The 18,779-nt window shown below is 48.5% G+C and overlaps 1 protein-coding gene across 7 annotated transcripts in view; it reads right to left on the bottom strand.

Moving 5' to 3' along the window:
- Positions 1-18,779, bottom strand: part of CUX1 (cut like homeobox 1) — a 359,761-nt gene that overhangs the window by 128,169 nt on the left and 212,813 nt on the right. For all 7 annotated transcript variants that reach the window (XM_044746858.2, XM_044746859.2, XM_044746857.2 and 4 more), the window contains exons 6-8: positions 14,946-15,069; positions 10,996-11,072; positions 9,514-9,580 (exon numbers count right to left, since the gene is read on the bottom strand). In XM_044746858.2, the coding sequence (XP_044602793.1) occupies positions 9,514-9,580; positions 10,996-11,072; positions 14,946-15,069 (268 nt within the window). The remainder of the gene's footprint in view (positions 1-9,513; positions 9,581-10,995; positions 11,073-14,945; positions 15,070-18,779) is intronic.

The raw sequence follows: 18,779 nt of genomic DNA, 5'->3' as shown, positions 1-18,779 counted from the left end.
CCGCGGGGCCCTCAGAGAATGCTGGGGCTCCAAACTCTCTCGTCTGATGAGGGAGAATATGAACGCACAGAAAGAGCAAGTGGGAAGCTTCCTGTCTAAACCTGTGAGGCAATGACAGCAGTACGAGAACTCAGGCTCCCAACAGCAGGGAAGCCGGAGGGCGACCAGCTCAGGGAGCCCCCATACAGTGGCAGGGCTTGCAGCCCGTGTCACGTTTCTGAACAACAGTTAATGACACAAAAGAAATATTTATAACACATTAAGTAAGAAAAACCTGCATATCTGATGCCATTTATAAAAAATAAAGGAAAAAGCACAGTAGGAAAAAAGACCAGAAGGAAATATGCCAAAATGTTAATAACAGTTACGTCTGTGTTGTGGGATAATGAGCGACGGCTTTTAAAAGCCTTTGAGAATTTTCTAAATTTTATAGAATAAACATGTATGACTTGTAATTAAAAATAATAAACATTATGTGAAAGGAATTAGTCTTCATTGGTTCGGGGGTGACCCACTGGAAGGACAGTTTCTCACTTTGCCAGCCTCCCTTCAGAAGGGCCCCTGACTGTCCAGCGTGCATGGACGGCGTCCTCCTCCGCCCCTTCAGAAGCACAGACGCGCTGTATCACAGTGGCCTGTGTGGCCGCGGCCCTCTCTGCAGCAGCCGGGGATGCCCAGGGAGAGTCAGGAATGCACGGCTTTCGAAGGAATTTCACTGGTGGCAGAAGGTGGCATGATCGTTCCAGACTGGACCTCCGTCACCTTTAGAAGTCCCGATGGCACCTGCTTTCTGCCGAGAAGCCAACAGCTTCCTCAGTTTCCTTTCTAGAGAGCAAAGGAGCTCACCAGGCAGCTCTAGGTCGCACACTGCCGAGGCTGGATCCACCTGTTGGATCCACAGTGGAGGCCACATTGATTGATCAAGTCAAAAGGCCCGCATGGTGAGGAAGTCCCGCACTGCGCTAACAAGCACGTGGGCCAGTGGACAGGGTAGGGGCCTCTGCTCAGGTGGGTCAGTCGGTGTTTGCCAGCACGTGCTGTCTGCAGGAACACGCCCTCACCCTTGCCGACCCCCACGTCCGGGAGGCAGGCAGGCACTCGCTGAACGCCTACCGTACAGATCGCTCCATGCACTAGGCTCTTCACAACAATCCCCAATCCGTTTCCTTTAGCTTCAAACTGTGAGTTCCCCAAGAGTTACCTTTATAGTGAATCAGAAAAACTTCGGGGACCTCAAAAAGAGGCGAAATTTTTATAAAAGCATGCCAAACCCAGGTGACAGCCTACGAACAATGCTTTTCTCTCCAATCGCCCCTCCGAGGATGCTGGAGGAAGAGGACTACGATCTCTATGTTCGTAAATATGTTTATACACACATGCATACCCGACAGCTCTGTGTACACGGGTGTATACAGGGCACGTGAGCCTGTGTGCACAGCACATCTGAACGCCGCCCTCTGGCCCCCCACCGCCTAGTTCTAGCACTGGACCCAACGCCTGCCATTGGAACGTGGCCTTAGGAAGTCCAGCTGAAGGGAGGAGGAGGAAAGGCTGCCGACTCTCACTGATGCCATGTAATTTCTAGAACCGTTTGGAGTCCATGGACTCCATGGTCGAGGAATTTCGGGGTTTGAATCACGCAGCGCCCGCTTCTTTCTGCTCAGTCCCCTGGGCTGGAGAGGACTCCCGAGAGACCAACTACTGCTCAGAGGAAACGCAACAGCTGCCATGGTGCAAAAGCCAAGGGAAGCCCTCGGGGCTCCCCCAGGCGTCGACTCCTAGGTGGGAAGCAAGACACTTGGACAGAGATGGAAAATCCCAGGAATTCTACAAAACGCACAGTTAGGCACTTTTGGAGATAAGATGTAGGAAAAAAAAAAAAAGTCGTTGGTTGTTCCCTCCAAGTCTGATTTAGTCCTCTTTAAGGTTCAAGGGACAGTAAGCTCTCTATTTAAGACCATCCCCTCAGAACCATCAAAGTAGCTGCTTCTCTATTTTTAGGGAAATTAATCTAACCAGGATAATTACAGCACCCAGACTGGAAACTGATGACTCATCAAAAAGACAGGAAATAGGAAATTTTACATTCTTAAAAGTACAGCAGGGAGACTCCATTTCAGGAGGCTGAAGCTGGTCTGTTCATTCAATTGGGGGAAGCAAAATTTGTCTAATATGGTTATTGTGATTACTGGGCTCGACCTGGCCAAGTTTCCTGCATCTTTCATGTGAAACTGTGAAAAAATAAATCACAGAGAAATGCATCTGCTGGGGTAAAGAAAGGGGGGCTCGCGGGAGAGAGAAAGGAGACCTGAACCCCTTCCAGCAGCCTGTTACCTGGTCCGCCCTCCCCCGGGCTGCTCAGCTCTCTGCAGAAGGCAGCACCAGAAAGGGACTTCACAGGCCGGGTGCAGCGACGGCGTGCGATGCCAGATTTTGAATCCAAAGGACTGGATTTGGGGCCTGACTCTGTTCCTAGGACTGTTTCCTCGTCTGTGCAAAGAGCACAATAAAAGCTTCCTCAGTGATTGCTGGAAAAAGTAAACAAGATGCCACGCAAGGAACCACTGCGAACTAGGCCAGAGGAACCCGTGTGCCTGGAAGGTGTCCCTGCCGCCACACCCCCGCACACTGTCTGCATTTCCTCCTCAGGGAGCCGGGTCTGGAGCTGCCGGTCTCCTCACCGTGGCCAGGGTATCTCAGGTTCTCCGCCCTGCTGCTGGGACCTGGAGTTCCCAAGCTACCAAGGTGGGGACAGGCTCCCCTAAACAATGTCAGTCAAGCCCTAAGCCAGCTCGCTTGGGGAGTTTCCTGCTTTTTCACAGCATATTGCATTCTGTGATAAAACACTGGTTACATACACGATATAAAGAAAATACTCTAAAATGAACCCAAGTGAAGTTCCTCATAAATGTCTCTTCTGTAATGTACGATGTAAGTGTGTGCACATACAATGCAGTGCTTTTTAAAAAGCATACAGGCAAGGAATACAGCATGAGTAACCTTAAGAAATATGAATTTTACTGGCAGGAAAGGTTTGGGAGGTGCAAATTCTCCTAAGACTAACATTAGCTATAAAAAATGGAGTATTTCAGTGCAATTCAATATTTTCTTTCATCGGAGGCTCAAAGCCTCAGCCCACAAGTCAAGAGGAATGTAATAAGCTGCCTGTATGTGTGACGACCGAAGCTCCTTTTGCAACCAGAATGCCGGGGGACAGAGCAAAGAGGTGGCCGTGGACTTGAGCAAAAATGGGAATTCCAGCACTTTTGCCCAGAACGCTGGTATCTTGGCTGGGAGGGCAACACTCCTCCTGCAGTTTCGGCCACAACCTAACAGCAACCTCAAGCCGAGAACAAGCCAACAGCGGCAGAGGACAGGCGCAGAGCCGAGGGTCGGGGAGAGCTGTCCCGGCCTCTCGGGGCCGGCTAGTGTGCCCAAAGTCTGCCCACTCGCAAGGCCACCCGGGGAACCGTTCAAATATGAAAATCCACGCCGCTCTGCTTTGCTAGACTGTCCAGCGACAGCCACTGAGGATGCTAGCTCTCCATCTGCAGAGAGAAGCGGGAGGATCTGCACACTGGGGACCTGCTCAGGAAGAGGCACTTTTTTAACTAAAAAAAAAAAAAAAACCAAACGCAGAGAAATAACTCACTTATTTAACCCAGGAATGGTTATAATCCGAAGGCTGCAATCCTCTTACACAACAACTGTTTTGGCAAAACCCTCCGTGTTCCAACAGATATTAAACTGTGCTTGCCATTTGTCTAAGGAATCTCGCATTAATAAACATGAAGAAGAACACTTTCACCTCCCACTCTCACTGACAGGACAAAACAGAGCCCAGCTGTGTTCATCAATGGGTCCTTGTTCTGCACATAAAGGCTAATTACATTTAGCTTCAAGCCTACACATGGAAAACTTTACTGCTGCCGGCCGTCAGTCAGCCCGTGCCGGCCCAGCTGACACAGGGCGGCGATGCCTGTACGCAAGAAAGCGGCTCTCGGAACAGCCCCGGTGCCTTCGGCCTGCAGCCTGCTTTCCCAAATCGGGGTGAGGGCTGGTCATCGCAGTGGCACCTCCCAGCGACAGGAAGGCAAAGGCAACACATGCCCTTCAAATCTCATGGGGACATGAGCTTATCTTCTCCGAGACCTGGGAATTTCAGAAACGCACACGGAGCCTACTGTGAGCTTGCTGCAAAGAGCTTCTGTCTTTTGACAACAGCGTGGCTAACAGCTGTAGTGACAGCTACCATTATGCCCATTGTACAGGTGGGAAAGGTGAGGCTAGAGGTCAATGAGTGTATCCAAGGTCACACAGAGGGTGAGCAGGGGACCCCACCCAGCGATCGACTCCCAAGCCAGCCCTTCTCCACTGGGCCTCGCCACACCCCTCCCTACATTTTCTGTCAACAAATATTTAAGAATCCTCCTTTCAAAGAGAGAAACTAAATTGTTTTGAAAGGTTTTATGACCATTTGTGAAAAGATGTGCCCCGGCGGGCTTATATTCACATGTATTAACGAAAAAATGTCAAGTCTAATAAAATACACGTAGGTTGGGCCTGGAGCAGATGGTAAAGTGACAAACCTTTCCCGGAAAATAAAAGGGGAGAGGAATGTGGAGGGGGAGGCTTCAGATGGGATCTCCAAGACTGCAGCAATCGCCTCCAAAGTTAAAAGAAAGTAGCAATTATTATCTCAGTCCATTCTCGACATTTTTTGTGGATTACTTACTCTGGGGACCATTTACAGTAAGTGTCTGGCCCCAGGCTGCCTTTTGTTAGCAGTCAGTCCATTTCTGATTGGGGAAGTGCCCGACGCCCCTGTGAGCATCGGGGCAGTCCCTCCTGGGCGTGCCCACCTTGCCCCTGGGGGTCAGCTTTCAGAGCCTCTGGCTGGTCCTCCAGGAGGTCAGCCTGGCCTGCCCTGTGTGTCCACAAATTACATTCCTTTAGCCTCCAGGGACCCCTCACCTTGACTCATTTCAACCTCAGATCACATGTCACCACCTTCAGGAGACTTCCTTGACAATTCCGTCCTTTGGCTCCAGCTGCGTGGGGTCTGTGCTCGAGATCTGCCATTCCCACCTCCAGTGCCCTGTCCCCTGTCTCCCCCTGCTCCTCCACCAGAAGCTGCCCTCTGACTTTGGCCATGGGGAGTCCTGACAGGGGGAGGGAGGAGGGTAAGGTTAGAGGTTGCCGGTGCAGCCCTGGATCCCTCTCCTTTCCCAAAGACCACAGCTCCTCTCAAGGAGGGCCCTCCCAACCTAGGCGTGGTGAAGCCCGGCCAGTGCTAGGCTCGGACGCCCCATTCCCTCTGGTTTCCCTCCTCCCGGCCCACGCCTTGGCGAAGGGTCTCGACATGGAACTCTCTTCTGATTGTCCCAGCTGGAGCATGCTGTCTTCCGTGGAGACCCAGGGGCTCACTAACGTCCCCTCGCTCAGAGCAGCGAACACACTGGACTGCAATGGCTTTTCTCCCCCTGCACCTTTGTTTTTTACCTTTGAGGAAGATCAGCCCTGAGCTAACATCTGCTGCCAATCCTCCTCTTTTTGCTGAGGAAGACTGGCCCTCAGCGAACATCCATGCCCATCTTCCTCTGTTTTATGTGGAACGCCTGCCACAGCATGGCTTGCTGAGCGGTGCCATATCCACACCTGGGATCCGGGCCGGCGAACCCCGGGCCACCAAAGTGGAATGTGCAAACTTAACCGCTGCGCCACCGGGCCAGCCCCACCCCTGCACCTTTTATCTCAGGATTTCCAGAGCCCAGCACAGACCTATGCACAAGGCGGCCTCCAGGCACATCTGCGGGATTAACGAGCGGGTCTGTGATCTGGGAGTCGTGCCCGTCACCAAAGCCAGGCTCCTTCTCTCCACGCGCAGACGTGTACACCACACCCTGCCTCCCCATGCATCACTGAAGAAGATGAGAGAGTTCCCTGCTATGATTACAGGAGGGGACACACCCCAACAGTGCCCATGGCCCCATCAGCAGTTTGTGACAACAGCCACGGTCCTGAGGCAGAGTACTTTTACCCCATAGAACAACTGACTCCATACTTTTGGATTCTATTTTCCATTTCCTGTAGTTCGATGAAACTGGGCAAGTAACATAGATTTTCATTAACTTGGATTTTGGAAAAAAAAATCTTTTTGGCCTTAAAACACACTGATATGATGGGAAGTATCAGCCTAGAAATGTTCCTCACTGAGCCCACACCCATAACCACCACTTCTCATCAGATGCCAGTGGGGTCAGGGTTCTAGAAGTGGTCCAGCCTCAGGAGGACCAGCGTCTGGTATTCCCCTGGGTGACCTTGCTGATTCAGGTGACCATCCCAAGACCTAATGTTCTCACCTGTAAAATGACAGAGGTGGGTCCTCGGGCAAAGCCCAGGAGTCGATGTGTCCATAAACAGTAATTAGAAATACGTAAGACTGAAAACGAGCCCCATCATCTCAAAGGCACCTTTGAGCCTGTCCAGGAGTGGATCACCTGGGAGCAGGCGGCCGAGCTGTCCTCTGTTAAGTGGCAGTCTGGCTGACAGAAGTGAATCACTCCCAGCATCAGCCTGACCAACAGCAAGGCCAGGAGAGCGTGGGGACAGGGGATAGAACGTCCCTCCCTCTCTGGTCCTCTCTCCCGGTCACTTCCCTGGCTGCCATATTCCCTACCTAGAGAAGATGAAAACCTGTGAGTGAGGAAAAGTTAAGCCCTTCCTAGTTCTCTGTTGTGCTTCTTTCTCAACCCCTAAATAAACCAATTACATGGAGACAATTTTGCCTTGTGGCCTTGAGGAGCCCGATGAGAAATTTATGAATCGAAACCAGGGACCAGCACTTAGCCATCACGTGACAAGCAACACTCTTTGCTGCCAATTCTGAACAGTGTCGGGAGGTGCTTTACGTCATGAGGAGGATCTGCTCCCCAGGCAGGTGGATGTCCACAGCTAGCAGCGCCTCACCAGCGTGCAGGAGGACAGCACGGCAGGGGCCCTGGCTTCTGGAAGCTGAGCTTTCAGCACGCTCTGGGAGCAGAGGCTTTCAAAACGGCTTCTGGTTGAGATTCATGGGAGGAATGACATTTTACATCATGATTTTATAAATATAATTAAAAAATGTCACACGACAATGCCTAACTTTATTACGTGTTATGACAACTTTTTTCTATTCTGTTATTTCGCTTTTTATTCTACTTTATTACCCAACTAGCTGGTTGCCACGCAGTAAATTGATGTCACGACTGTGACTCACAATTTGAAAAACAACATTGGCTTAGAAGGGTTTACAGGCTGGTTGCACAAAAGATTTTTTTAAGTATGTAATAAAGCAAACTTTGGCTGATTATAGATACACAAAATGTATCTATGTCTTTTAGAAAGAGGTGTAGCTTAATAAAAGTAAAATAACGCAAACTAGTGAAATAATCAAATACATCACAACCAAGGTCACTATGAATTTTGACAAGTAAATGATGTGGATAAGAGTGAACGGATTGAGGAACTAGGGTTTAGCCTACAGATACAAACTATTTTAGAAAAGAAATGCTACCAACTGAGGACAGAGCTACGTATCAGATTAAAACACAGTCGTCCCTTGGCATGCGCGGAAGACCCCCACGGGTACCGAAGTCCACTGATGCTGAAGTCCCTGACACGAATGGCATAGGATTGGAATATAATCTACACACATCCTCCTGAATACTTTAAATCATCTCTGGATTACTGATAACACCTAACACAATGTAAATGCTACGTAAATAGTTGAGATAGTGTATCGTTTAGGGAATAATGACAAGAAAAAAAGGCTGTACGAGTTCAGTACAGACGCAACCATTGCAGACCTTTCGACCCTGGGGTTGGTTGAATCCTTAGATGCAGAACCTAAGGATGCCAACAGCTGACTGTATTATAATTTCTAAAAATTGAATTTACTGAGAAAAACGACCTACTTAGTACAATACAGTCCAGGCAGAAATAATAGAAAAACAAAGATGACAGACTGGCAGAAAAGGGAACCGAGGCACAGACGGTGAGGAGTGTCAAGGTGACAGCAGTGGGTGTAGTTTCCGCCGACCTGACATCTAGGGGGTGAGGTGCTCTCAGCTGTGGGGTCAGGGGCAGGTGGGGACGCACATCCGCCATCCTGCCGACGGTGACGCCCTGGGCTGGAGGAGTTCATCCCAGAGCCTCCAATTTTCAAAGTGAAATTTTAACAGTTACCACACCTCAGAACCAGCTTGCCCTGTGTCACCTAAAGTCACGTTTTAGCAGCTGAGAACGGGGTAAAATGATCTGGCAGTTTCCACGGGGATTAGACCGGCCGACAGGTCAGCCGTAGTCGCTGAGACTGACAAGGACATTTTAGTCTCTGTGCAGGAGTTCTGTGTTCATGATCAAAACTGGTTCTGACCACCAGGCCCGGGCAGCTGGGCTCCCAAGCTCTCGAGCTACTGAACAAGCCAGAGCAAAGGTCAGGAGCCCACCCTCCACGGGCCCTGAGAGCAGCTGGCCCAGCAGCAGCCTCAACGGCCAAGGGCGAGGGACAGGATAGAGGGGAGCCAAGTACCAGCACCCCACACGGAGCAGAAGCCTGGGAGGAGGGTAGCATATTCAGAGGCACCCCAACTCACCAGCGCCCCCTGAGGCCCTGTGTGACCACAGCAGGAGACCTTTCTCCCTGGCCTACGGCAGCCTGAGACACAGCCAGGCCCAGCGGGGAGGTGGTGGCGGGGGACAGGACATGGGGAAGGGAGTGCGGGGGACACGTGTTTCTGTGGGAGATGGGAGGAGCCTCCCAGAACAGGAAAAGATGGTTCAAACTCGAGCCTGGCACTGCCTGCCTGGACCTCACTAGAGGCGGCTGTGCTAGCAACGATCTCTGCTGCACCTTCATCCTTCTTGAATTCGGTCAACATTACTTGCTCCTTTCTGGGGTTCTGCATGGAGGCTGGACCGGCAGCAAGTGGACTTGCAGCGGATCATGGATTTCCTTCTGACTAGAGCCCTGTGTGACAGAGCTGCCCAAATACGCACGCTCCCTTTGCGTGTGTGTCTGCGCAGGGATGCCCCACGTTGTAAGGTGTGAACAAATACACCTGTATGGGAGTGAAGGACTCGGGCACAGGTAAAAGGTGACACAATCTACACAGACCAAGCTCCACTAAACATCCCATGTATCACGTCTTCTGTAAGCTAAGTCTTTCCCAACTTTTTTAGTAAAAAGCACCGAGCTGACCAGGCCTCGTAATAATTATGGAAAAAAGTTTCAGGTGGAAGGATTGTTCTGCGAGCACCAGAGCTTGCTGTCACATCTTGCGTATTAAATAGACACGAGCGACTCACAGGAATACTATATTCCTCACAGCAGCCCGGAGGCCAAGCACCTTCTAATCCTGGTACCGCTTTGCAAAGCCAACAGACAGGAGGGTGGGGCAGGGAAACCTTCTAAGGATCAGCCAATCAGGGACCTCTGACCATGCAGACAGAGGCAGCCAGGCAGAGACTTACTTGGCAGTAATTTCTTCATCATATTTGGTTTTCAGGTCAAATAATTCTGTTCGAGTTTTTTCCAGGGCTGAAAGGCACAGGACATAAAATCATAATATAAGATACTAATTGTTCAAATTAAATTAAAAAAGAAAAAGCACACAAGTAATATATTCCCACTTCGAAGGAGTCAAAGACAACAGAGTACACAGAAGGAGGAGAAAATCCCGTCACTTCTGTGCCTCTGATGCCCAGCACCTCCTCCGAGATGACCATTGGTAAGAGTTGAGTGTGTAGATTTCATACTTTTAAATATATTTTATTACTTTAAAAATATTTCCATGTGTAACTGCATATACGTATATATTTTTTTCACCTCCCCGATAAAGAGGATGATCCAAATACTCCCTGGGACTCGCTCCTTCCCCTTGGTAGAATGGCGTGGAAACGTCTCCACGTCAGGACACGGGCAGTCACAGCAACAATGAGCTTTTCTACAGAGCCTGCCACGTGCCGGGCACTTGAGGACACCTAGAAGCAGGGGTGCCGGGTAAGGAGCCGAGACACTCCAGCTTCAGAGAAATACCATCTGGTTGGCCTCCCAAGAGGCAATTTACATTGCCATCAATAGTACGAGCGTGACGATTTTCCTATATTCTCATCAACACTGGATATTATCAATTTAAGAATTTCTGACAGTCTGACAGGCAAAACAATCTTTCACTGATTTAATTAGCATCTCCCTGACTGTTAGAAACGGTTAACATTTCTTCATATGTATACGGGCCACGTGCATTTCTTTCTTTTGCAACCTGCCTGTTCGCACTCTTAGCCCGCTGCTCTATGGGATGTTTCTCTATTTTTATTGATTTATGGGAGGGCTTTACATTTTTTGGACATTATTCACTTGTTTTTTCAATTTGTTGTGATTATTTTCTCCCACTCTGTTATCTGTGTTTTAACGTGGACTATGATGTCTTCTAAGTTATTTTTCCACATTTAAATTAAATATATAGTGTGGTTTCCCTTTCAGAACAAAAAGAAAAAGAAAAGGAAGAAAAAAGAAGTTTAAAGAAATGATAAAAACTTCGGTATAACCTTTTTTGGCATTTTTTCGATCTTAAAGGTCTGCTATTACTGTTCTCCTTAACTTCACTTAGGGTAGAAATAAGGTTTTTTTCCCTATTATTGTTCCAAATGAACTGTCAGTCCTTGACAGTTTGGTGATTTAGATGTGTTTGTTGGAACAAGAGCAGGAAGACAGGATGGCTTGTGGAAGGGATGAAAATGGAATTCAGATCCTCCCACCTCAACATTAACAGCTCAATGTGGGTGACTAATGCAGTCAAGGTTGGGGTGGTGCTCTCCGAGGCACTCTGGCTCCCTTCACTCCTCCAGGCTCAACAGGTGTCAGAGGGGACCTGGAGGGACCAGGAGGTCCAGCAAACTTCCCACATGCCAGTCTTCCCTGCGTCACCTGGACTAGGAGGAAGACGAACACACCTGTTTGCAGAGTCTGAACCTTATGTTCCGCCTCCTCCAGCTTTGAGGTGGTAGACATCTGGGTCTCTTGCAGCTTTCTGAAAAGGAAGAGAATAAAGCCAAATTGGTCATCTTGTTTCCCAACTTACACATCGTGTGTGTGCTGGAGCATCTTCGCTGTAATACACACAGCCAGTGACAGGCGTACGATCGGGTGTCACTCGTCAGGCCAAGAGCACTGGGGGGTCCACTTTCTGATCTTGACACCCAACTTGGTACCCACGTGTTATAACATGAAGTTGCATCCTGTGGGACTTGACAGGTGGTAATTGATGTAGAAGGTTATCATAAATGTAACTTGTTCTTGAAATGCCAGATATTTTTTAAAAAACCCAAAAAAACCCAACCATCATCATGCACTCATTGTTTTCTGAAGTTAGCCCAAGAAGAATGATACATTTACATTCTGCTGACACAATTGAAGGAATTTGTTGGAAGAAAGGAGCTACTAAATAGATGTGACAGCTGTTCCATTTCTGTTGTAATGGAATGCAAATGCAACTCCAATACCTAATGGGGAAATTAGGAATGTTTTAAACTACATTCCACATATTTCTATTTCCCATGATCTCCAAGTGAATTCCCTGGTCAATAAATAGCATTCCTTCCTCCTAATCTGCAGAAAATCTCTAAAAATAAGTTTATTATTTTTACATCATATGAATATAACACATGCTCTCATAATAATAAACCTGGGAGTACAGAAAAGCAGAAATTACAGTTAAAAAAAATCACCCAAATTTCCATCACCTACGGAAAAGGACTGCTCACATTTTCACGTATTTCAATTATAACACTAATATATGCTCTGAGTTAAAAAACACACACACACACAAATATTACAAGAGTGTGGAAGGTAAAATGTCCTTTTCCTTCCTTGGCTGTATTTCCTCCTCAGACAGAGTTCTTTTGTAGCCTTCTAACAATTTTCTATATGTACAGAAACACAATGCAACATGGAATATACTATAGTGTAATATATACTCATATGCAACAAACATAGTGTAATATATAGTCATTTGTAATATACATTCATACATAACATACTGTAATGTAATATACATTCATGCAATACACACTCAATGTAATATACCATGGTATAATATTCACTCGTGTGATACACTCATATGGAATATACTGTAGTGTAAAACACACTCATATTTAATATACTGTAATGTAATATACACTTATATGTAATATACTGTAGTGTGATATACACTCATTTAACATATTGTAGTATAATATGTAATACACACTCATATGTAATACACTGTGGTGTAACATGCACTCTCCCCACCTTTCTTTTACTACAAAAGGGATCCCAGCACACACGGTGCTCTGCAGCTTGCTTTTTCACTTACCTCCATAATTTGGAAAGGTTCTACTCCAGCATACAGAGTTCTTCACTCTTACTACATAATTAACTTACCCAAGCCTCCACAGACATTTAGATTGTTTACTGTTACCTTCTACTAAACAAGTCTGCAATGATCATTATATAGATATTGTTGCCTACTTTGAGAGTGAATCTGTTGGATAAAACCGTAACAGAGCAATTACGATGGTCAAAGGGTATATGCAATTCTTTCAATGGACATCGAGAAACTTCCCAACAAAAAACCTCACCAATTTAACTCCTGCCAACAATATGTGAGAGTCGTTTCCCGTGCCAACACTGGATAAAATTAAACTTCATTTCGTTGCTGAGTAAAGCTGAGCATTTCTCTTTGTATGAACTCTCTGCTTATCTCCTTTGCCCGTTTTTTGCAGCACTGATTTTTTCTCATTAATTTTTAAGAGCTCTTTGTATATAAAGAAAATTAGCCCTTTTTCTTAAGTGGTGAAAATATTTCTTTCCAGTTTTTTGATGTTTTTAAAATGTTGTTTATTGTTATTTGTTTTTAAAAAGCTCTTTTAAATTTTAGGTAGTCATAGTTACATAGCTTTTTTTTAAATATAACTTTTCTTTTATGCTTAGAGAGATTCCCTCCTCCAAAATTATTAAAAACAAAATATTTGTCCAAGTTTTCTTCCAGTATGTACATGATTTAATTATTAATATTTAACTCCTAAATCTATTTCAATTTTTTGGTGTAAAGAATGAGGTAAAGATCTAGCTTTATGCTCCATCCCCAGCGGTCAGTCAGTTACACTTTTAATATAATTAATCCTTTTGCCTAATTTGGAGAGGCAGCTTAATAACAGTGAATTACTGATTAAGTTATGTCCACACTTCTGTACTGCATGAGCCTGCTCTACGCAGATAACTTTGCAGCATGCATTTTTCACTTCACGTGATGCCGGATACATTTCTGGTGATATTGCAAATTCTATGTAACTACTATTTGAATGGCTGCATAGTGTTCCAGGTAGGGACGGCCCATCTTTCACTCACCCATTTCTCACTGGCAGGGCGTTCTGATTGCTTGCACCCCGCCCCGCCATTATCAATAACGTGGTGAGACATCTCTTTGGGTGTAAAGTGCTTTCCTAGGAGGCGTATTGAGCACTAGGTCCATATCTGCTGGTCAAGAGGCCACTCCCCTTTCAGAGCCCTGACCCTCTGTGTGGCCCCCTCCCTTTCCGGGGCTGCACCTGGTGCCGCTCTCCCAGCAGCGTGGGTGTGGCGTCTCTGTTCAGCGCTGGGCTCGGCCCTGGTCCCACAGTGAGGACTTCTGAGCATGTCTGAGCACAAGGGAGACCAGGGGCGCAGTGGTGGGTCAGGCCCCAGCCCCACCTCTGGCTGACCAGCTGGGAGAGTGTGGGCAGGTCCCTAATCTGAGGCCAGGTCTCCCTGTTTGTAAAATAAGATCGTCTACTCTGCAGGTCTGCCATGGGCACTCAGTGAGTGGAGCGGCCATTCTTTTCTAAATGGAGCCAGCTTAACAGTGCTCCAGAGAGGCCTTGGTGCTCCAAGAGCTTCAAGGAGCCCACTTCTAGAAGTCCAAGGAGCTGCATGCAAAGTCAATGGGAAACAGCATGACAACAGCCCATGCCACCGTCAGGCTGGCCTCCTACCTGTCAGCATACCTTTGATGCCTCTTGTTAATGGACGTACACATTTCTCCATGATAGGGCGAAACTTTAAAATCTTAATTTCACCAGAGGTCTAAAAAAACCTGGCATGCCCTTTGAATTGGTAAGTTCAACAGTCCTGACAGTGCTTTCATTAAATCGTCACCAGTGAAAAACCAACTCACTGTTTGTGCAAAAGTTTTGGGTGAAGCAGGCCAGCAGAAATCTAAAACTCCCAGCAGCTGGATGGCGCAGTAGGATATTTTACTGATATCCACTCCTTGACATATGAAGCAGTGTGACGTAAGGAAAAGATGAGAAGAGGCAAAAAATTTTTACGAATCCCAAGATATTATGTGTATGTGTGTGATGTTAAATAGCAAAATTATTTTAAGAGAGGACCTGCAGTGGGGGATGGTCTTTCCATCTCTCTGCTCAGCTCAGGTACAACTGCCATGTGCCAGCCATACATGCTCAACCCCTGGACTCGCATGGCCCACTGACCCCCGGAAACCATCCCCCAATGAGGAAAGACTGGTACAATGTCACTCAAGGGAGATTCAGAAATTACAGAATAAGGGACACCTTTGATTTGGGGCTTTTTGGTGAGGAAGACTGGCCCTGAGCTAACATCTGTTGCCAATCTTCCTCTATTTTGTATGTGGGACGCCACCACAGCATGGCTTGATGAGCGGTGTGTATGTCTGTGCCTGGAATCCGAACCTGCAAACCCTGGGCCACTTTTGTTTCTCAAACAAAATTTTACCTGGAACCCCAAGGATTTTGGTTTACAACCTGGGCTTATTTCACAGATAGATTTTTAAAACTGTCTTGTAAGGTGAAGCTTTAGAGGTAAAACGTTACGTCAGTTCAAGTGGACCTGAACACACACTCACCTCTCCTTTTCTGCAAAATCATTTTGTAACTTTTGTTCCTTCTCAAGAGCTATGGTCTCAGCTTGGTTCTTCAGAGTCTGTTCATATTCTCGGATTTTCTCTTTAAGTGCTTTTATCGTAACCTCTGCAGAAAGAAAAAAAACTACAGTGAGAGAAGCACGATTCTACATGGCTCTTTACAAGGCCTTCGTAACCTGGGCGGACCAGTGTGTTTTAAACTTTCGCTCTTCAACTCTGACACAAAATCAATGGCTACGAGTCCCTTCGGAGACCTTTTTTCTCCCTAAATGTTAAATTGAACTTTAAACGTTGAGGCTGAGGAGGATCCATGGATTTTTGCTGGGAAGAAGAGCTATGGTTTCTCTAATACAACTTAAAATAAAAGGGGGGGGGGGAATCAACAGTAAAATATAATATCACCTTATTGATGAGTCTTAAATTAGTCCTCGACTGAGGGAAGATTGACAAAGTTTTAGTGTGGGTTTAAGTACTTTCTTACGAAGAACACAGCTCATGGTCGTGTGCACCTTCTGGAAGAAGTGGTCTTGGGCAAAGTCAGGTGCAGTCACAGGCCTCCCTGGCCACGGCCGCAGCTCTGCCGTTTTGAAAGAGGTGAAACAGGCGGTGCGCCAAGTGGATACAGTGCCACATCCTCGGTGGAAGGGCCCTGCCCGAAGCTTGGGTGCCGAGAGCACCCCCCACCTGGCCAGAGTTGGGCGGACCGGGGCTGAGCATGCAGAGCAGAGGATGCAGGGCCTGGGGAAGCCGTACCTGAGGGAGGGTGAGCACCAGGGGCAGGGCAGCAGTGCTGTGCGACAAAGGAGCCTGCAGCGCCCAGAGCTCAGGACACAGGGCCCCTTGAGGGGCAGAGCTGTCCCTGGAGAGCCTAGGCGCCCCCACTGCCGAGTGTACGTTTACAGCTGTCACTCCAATTACCCCAAATGCGGACACCAAAGCAGATGAAACGAACGGGGCAGGTCCTAACTCCAACCCGCTGGTGGCTCTAGGGCAGGACCACTCCACGTGCTCCCTCCCATAGATGCCTCCACGCCACTCTGCACGCTGGGCGGTCCTGGCTCTCAGGACAGGGGAGCCCTTGGGGAACCGCACCTGCTGAGCACAAATCCACCTCTCAGAAGGCAAGGCTGTGGCTCTCTGCAGGTCCAGCACCTGGCACAGGTGGCGCTCGGGAAATGGCCAGGGCATGAACGAATGACAGAGCCGAGGTGAGGCTGGCCAGGGTGAGGCCCAGACGGGACCTGTGACAACGGGGCTCCAGGCTCACGGGAGAATGTCTTTGCCGAAGTAAGAGCTTGGACTGGTGGCCCTTGTTCCCTCAGGTTGAAACTCATGTCTGCTTTGGCTCCCTGGGCTGCACGGACACGCTGGGCAGGACAGGAGAACATCACTTGGGCATTCAGCGCCCACACAGCTGAACGTGGAAGAGCCAAAGGCTCTTTCGTTAAGAGGAGAAATTAGCCCTTTGCATTAAGTGGAGCCCAGAGGGTTCTCCCTGGAGGGAGATAGGGGATTAAAACCAATGACACCGTCAGGGCATCTGAAAGAAGAACGGGGGGCTTTCTGCCTTTTAGGCTGGTTGTTTTGAGCCAGAACGAAACGCTCCATGAACGTAATGGTTAGTGATACACATTACTCTCAAGCCATACTGACCAGGCCAAAGCTGGGCCAGGGTGGAACACTTCCAAGATGGACACTGAGACAGCTCACCTCTGAAAACACTCGTATATTCCTTTAAGTCAGTGGTCTATGTGACCGTGCAAACGTACAGCATTTTCGCCTTTAACAACAGTTGGAAATGTCTGTTGAGCTCCTGGGCCCCAGTGCTCATTCCAATGGGGTTTCTCAGCGTGACACATCTATGCTCCTTCCAGGGAAGTTGGGGCACTAGCTGGGAGCTTGCACTCTGTCTGATGGGGTCTCTTTGCCACCCCCACCCTGGGTGGGCTGGTCACTGACCGGCCAAGCCAACACCAGTGGCTGACTGGTTCGGGAGCCTCCGGCCCTTCTCTGTCCAGCAGCTGTGGCCCAGCAGCATCCTCACGTGAGGGCAGGTGAGGAGGAGGAACAGCAGGGCAGAAAGGACACTGCGGGGCTCTGCTCTCATTTGCTGTGCCCAGCGCCCCAATTTACTCATCTTTAAATGGGGTGGGGGGAGACTTATGGCACACGGTAGAGAAATTCCTTTCCTGCGTAACTTTTCATCAACCTACAGTAAGGCTGTGATGATGGGACAAGTGACGTGCGCCCCAACCCTTCCAAACAATGACCATCTTATACTGGGGAGAAAGGAGAGGAAATTGACATTTTTCTGGAGGCTGGGAAAATCTGTAAAGATATCAATAAGTAAAGAGAAGCGGAGGAAATTTCTGGAAAAAACAATAGTGTTCAATGAGAGCAGCTGATATTTACTGAGTGTCTGGAACAGCTGTAAGTGCTTCCCCCACACGCTCTCACTGAATCCTACAGCAATCCCGCGTGGGTAGGATGGGAGTCCCCCCCACCAAGAAAGGGAGGTTTGTCACACAGTGACATCACTCGCTCAAGGTCGCACAGCTAAGTTGTAGCAACAAAGGGGCTCCGACCAGGTCAGTCTGCCCCAGGTGCCTTTGTTCTTAAGTCTTGGATCATATATTTCATTTAAAAACACCCATCGGATGAGGCCTTTGGGGAGGAGGACATCCCACATTTGCTTGTGGCTCCTTGTCAGGCCCTGTGCAACCCGGCAGTAGGGCACCTAGCCCTGGGGGCTGACGAGGCAAGGTGGGAGAGGTGGCCACATGGAGACCTTGGGCCACCTGCACTGTCCTCCCACAAAACAAAAGCAAACTAAAGGAGACACAGAGTGGATCTGTCAAAATAGATGCCAGAGGTCACTGGAAGGAAAATCCAAAGGACAGTCCTTGGGGTAGGTGCAGCGACAACGTCCGTGTGGTCCGTAAATGCACAGACTGACGGGTTATCTTTCACCGGAGCACGTGGCCCATTCTGACAAAAAATAACTCTTGCTGGGGGAGGCCACCCATCTCTCACCCGGACCCCAGCATGGGAAGTCCGACACCTCACTTCCAAGCAAGGACACAGCAGCGCCTCCAAGTCTCAAAGGCTCGCCGTTCCCTGTGGCGCCAGATCGAGGTGGGGTCTCAGCTGTCTCCCCAGCCCATTCCCCTGAGGAAGGCCCTCAGGACCACTCAGGCCTGAACCTTCCAGCTTCCCATCAGCCTCTTCCTGGACCCTTCCCCCGGACAAGCCTTGACTGCAAGCCTGTCCCCAATGGTCTCAAGGCCTGAGAACACTCTTCACAATCGTCACCAGTGAACTCTTTATCCAGGCCCGGGAGCATATGAAACGGGAAGCCACCCAGAGGGAGTCACCCAAACAGCCTGCCTTTCCTTTCTAGCTCCTTCCTCACCGACACCCCTAAACAAAAACAAATGGGTGAATTTCTCCCTGGATTTGGCTGGAAAACCAACAGCTGTGGTCAGATGGGGTTATGATTTCTCCTCAAGACGAGGAAGCCACAGGCTCCCAGACTCTGAACACATCTGGATGTTCGGTGTAGCAGAGGTTTCTTTGTTCCTCCCCGACAGGAAAAGCCAGGCAGCCTCTGCCCTCTCTGCTGGGCTGGCGGCTGGGCCGCCGCACCAAGGGGCTGTTTTCCATAATGAGTAGGTGACGCTGACAAGGAAACAGTGGTGCTCAAGCATGCAGACTCGAAGGATGCGTCTCCAGCCTTAATGTATCGGCAGCAATTATTAAATGACTGACTGAACGTGGCCCTTTGATCATAAGCTGGCACCCTGACAGGTGTCACCC

Source organism: Equus asinus, chromosome 14 (genome assembly GCF_041296235.1).
Source record: "Equus asinus isolate D_3611 breed Donkey chromosome 14, EquAss-T2T_v2, whole genome shotgun sequence".
NCBI lineage: Eukaryota > Metazoa > Chordata > Mammalia > Perissodactyla > Equidae > Equus > Equus asinus.
The sequence above is the reverse complement of the archived record's forward strand: the minus strand, read 5'-3'. Positions and strand labels throughout refer to the sequence as shown.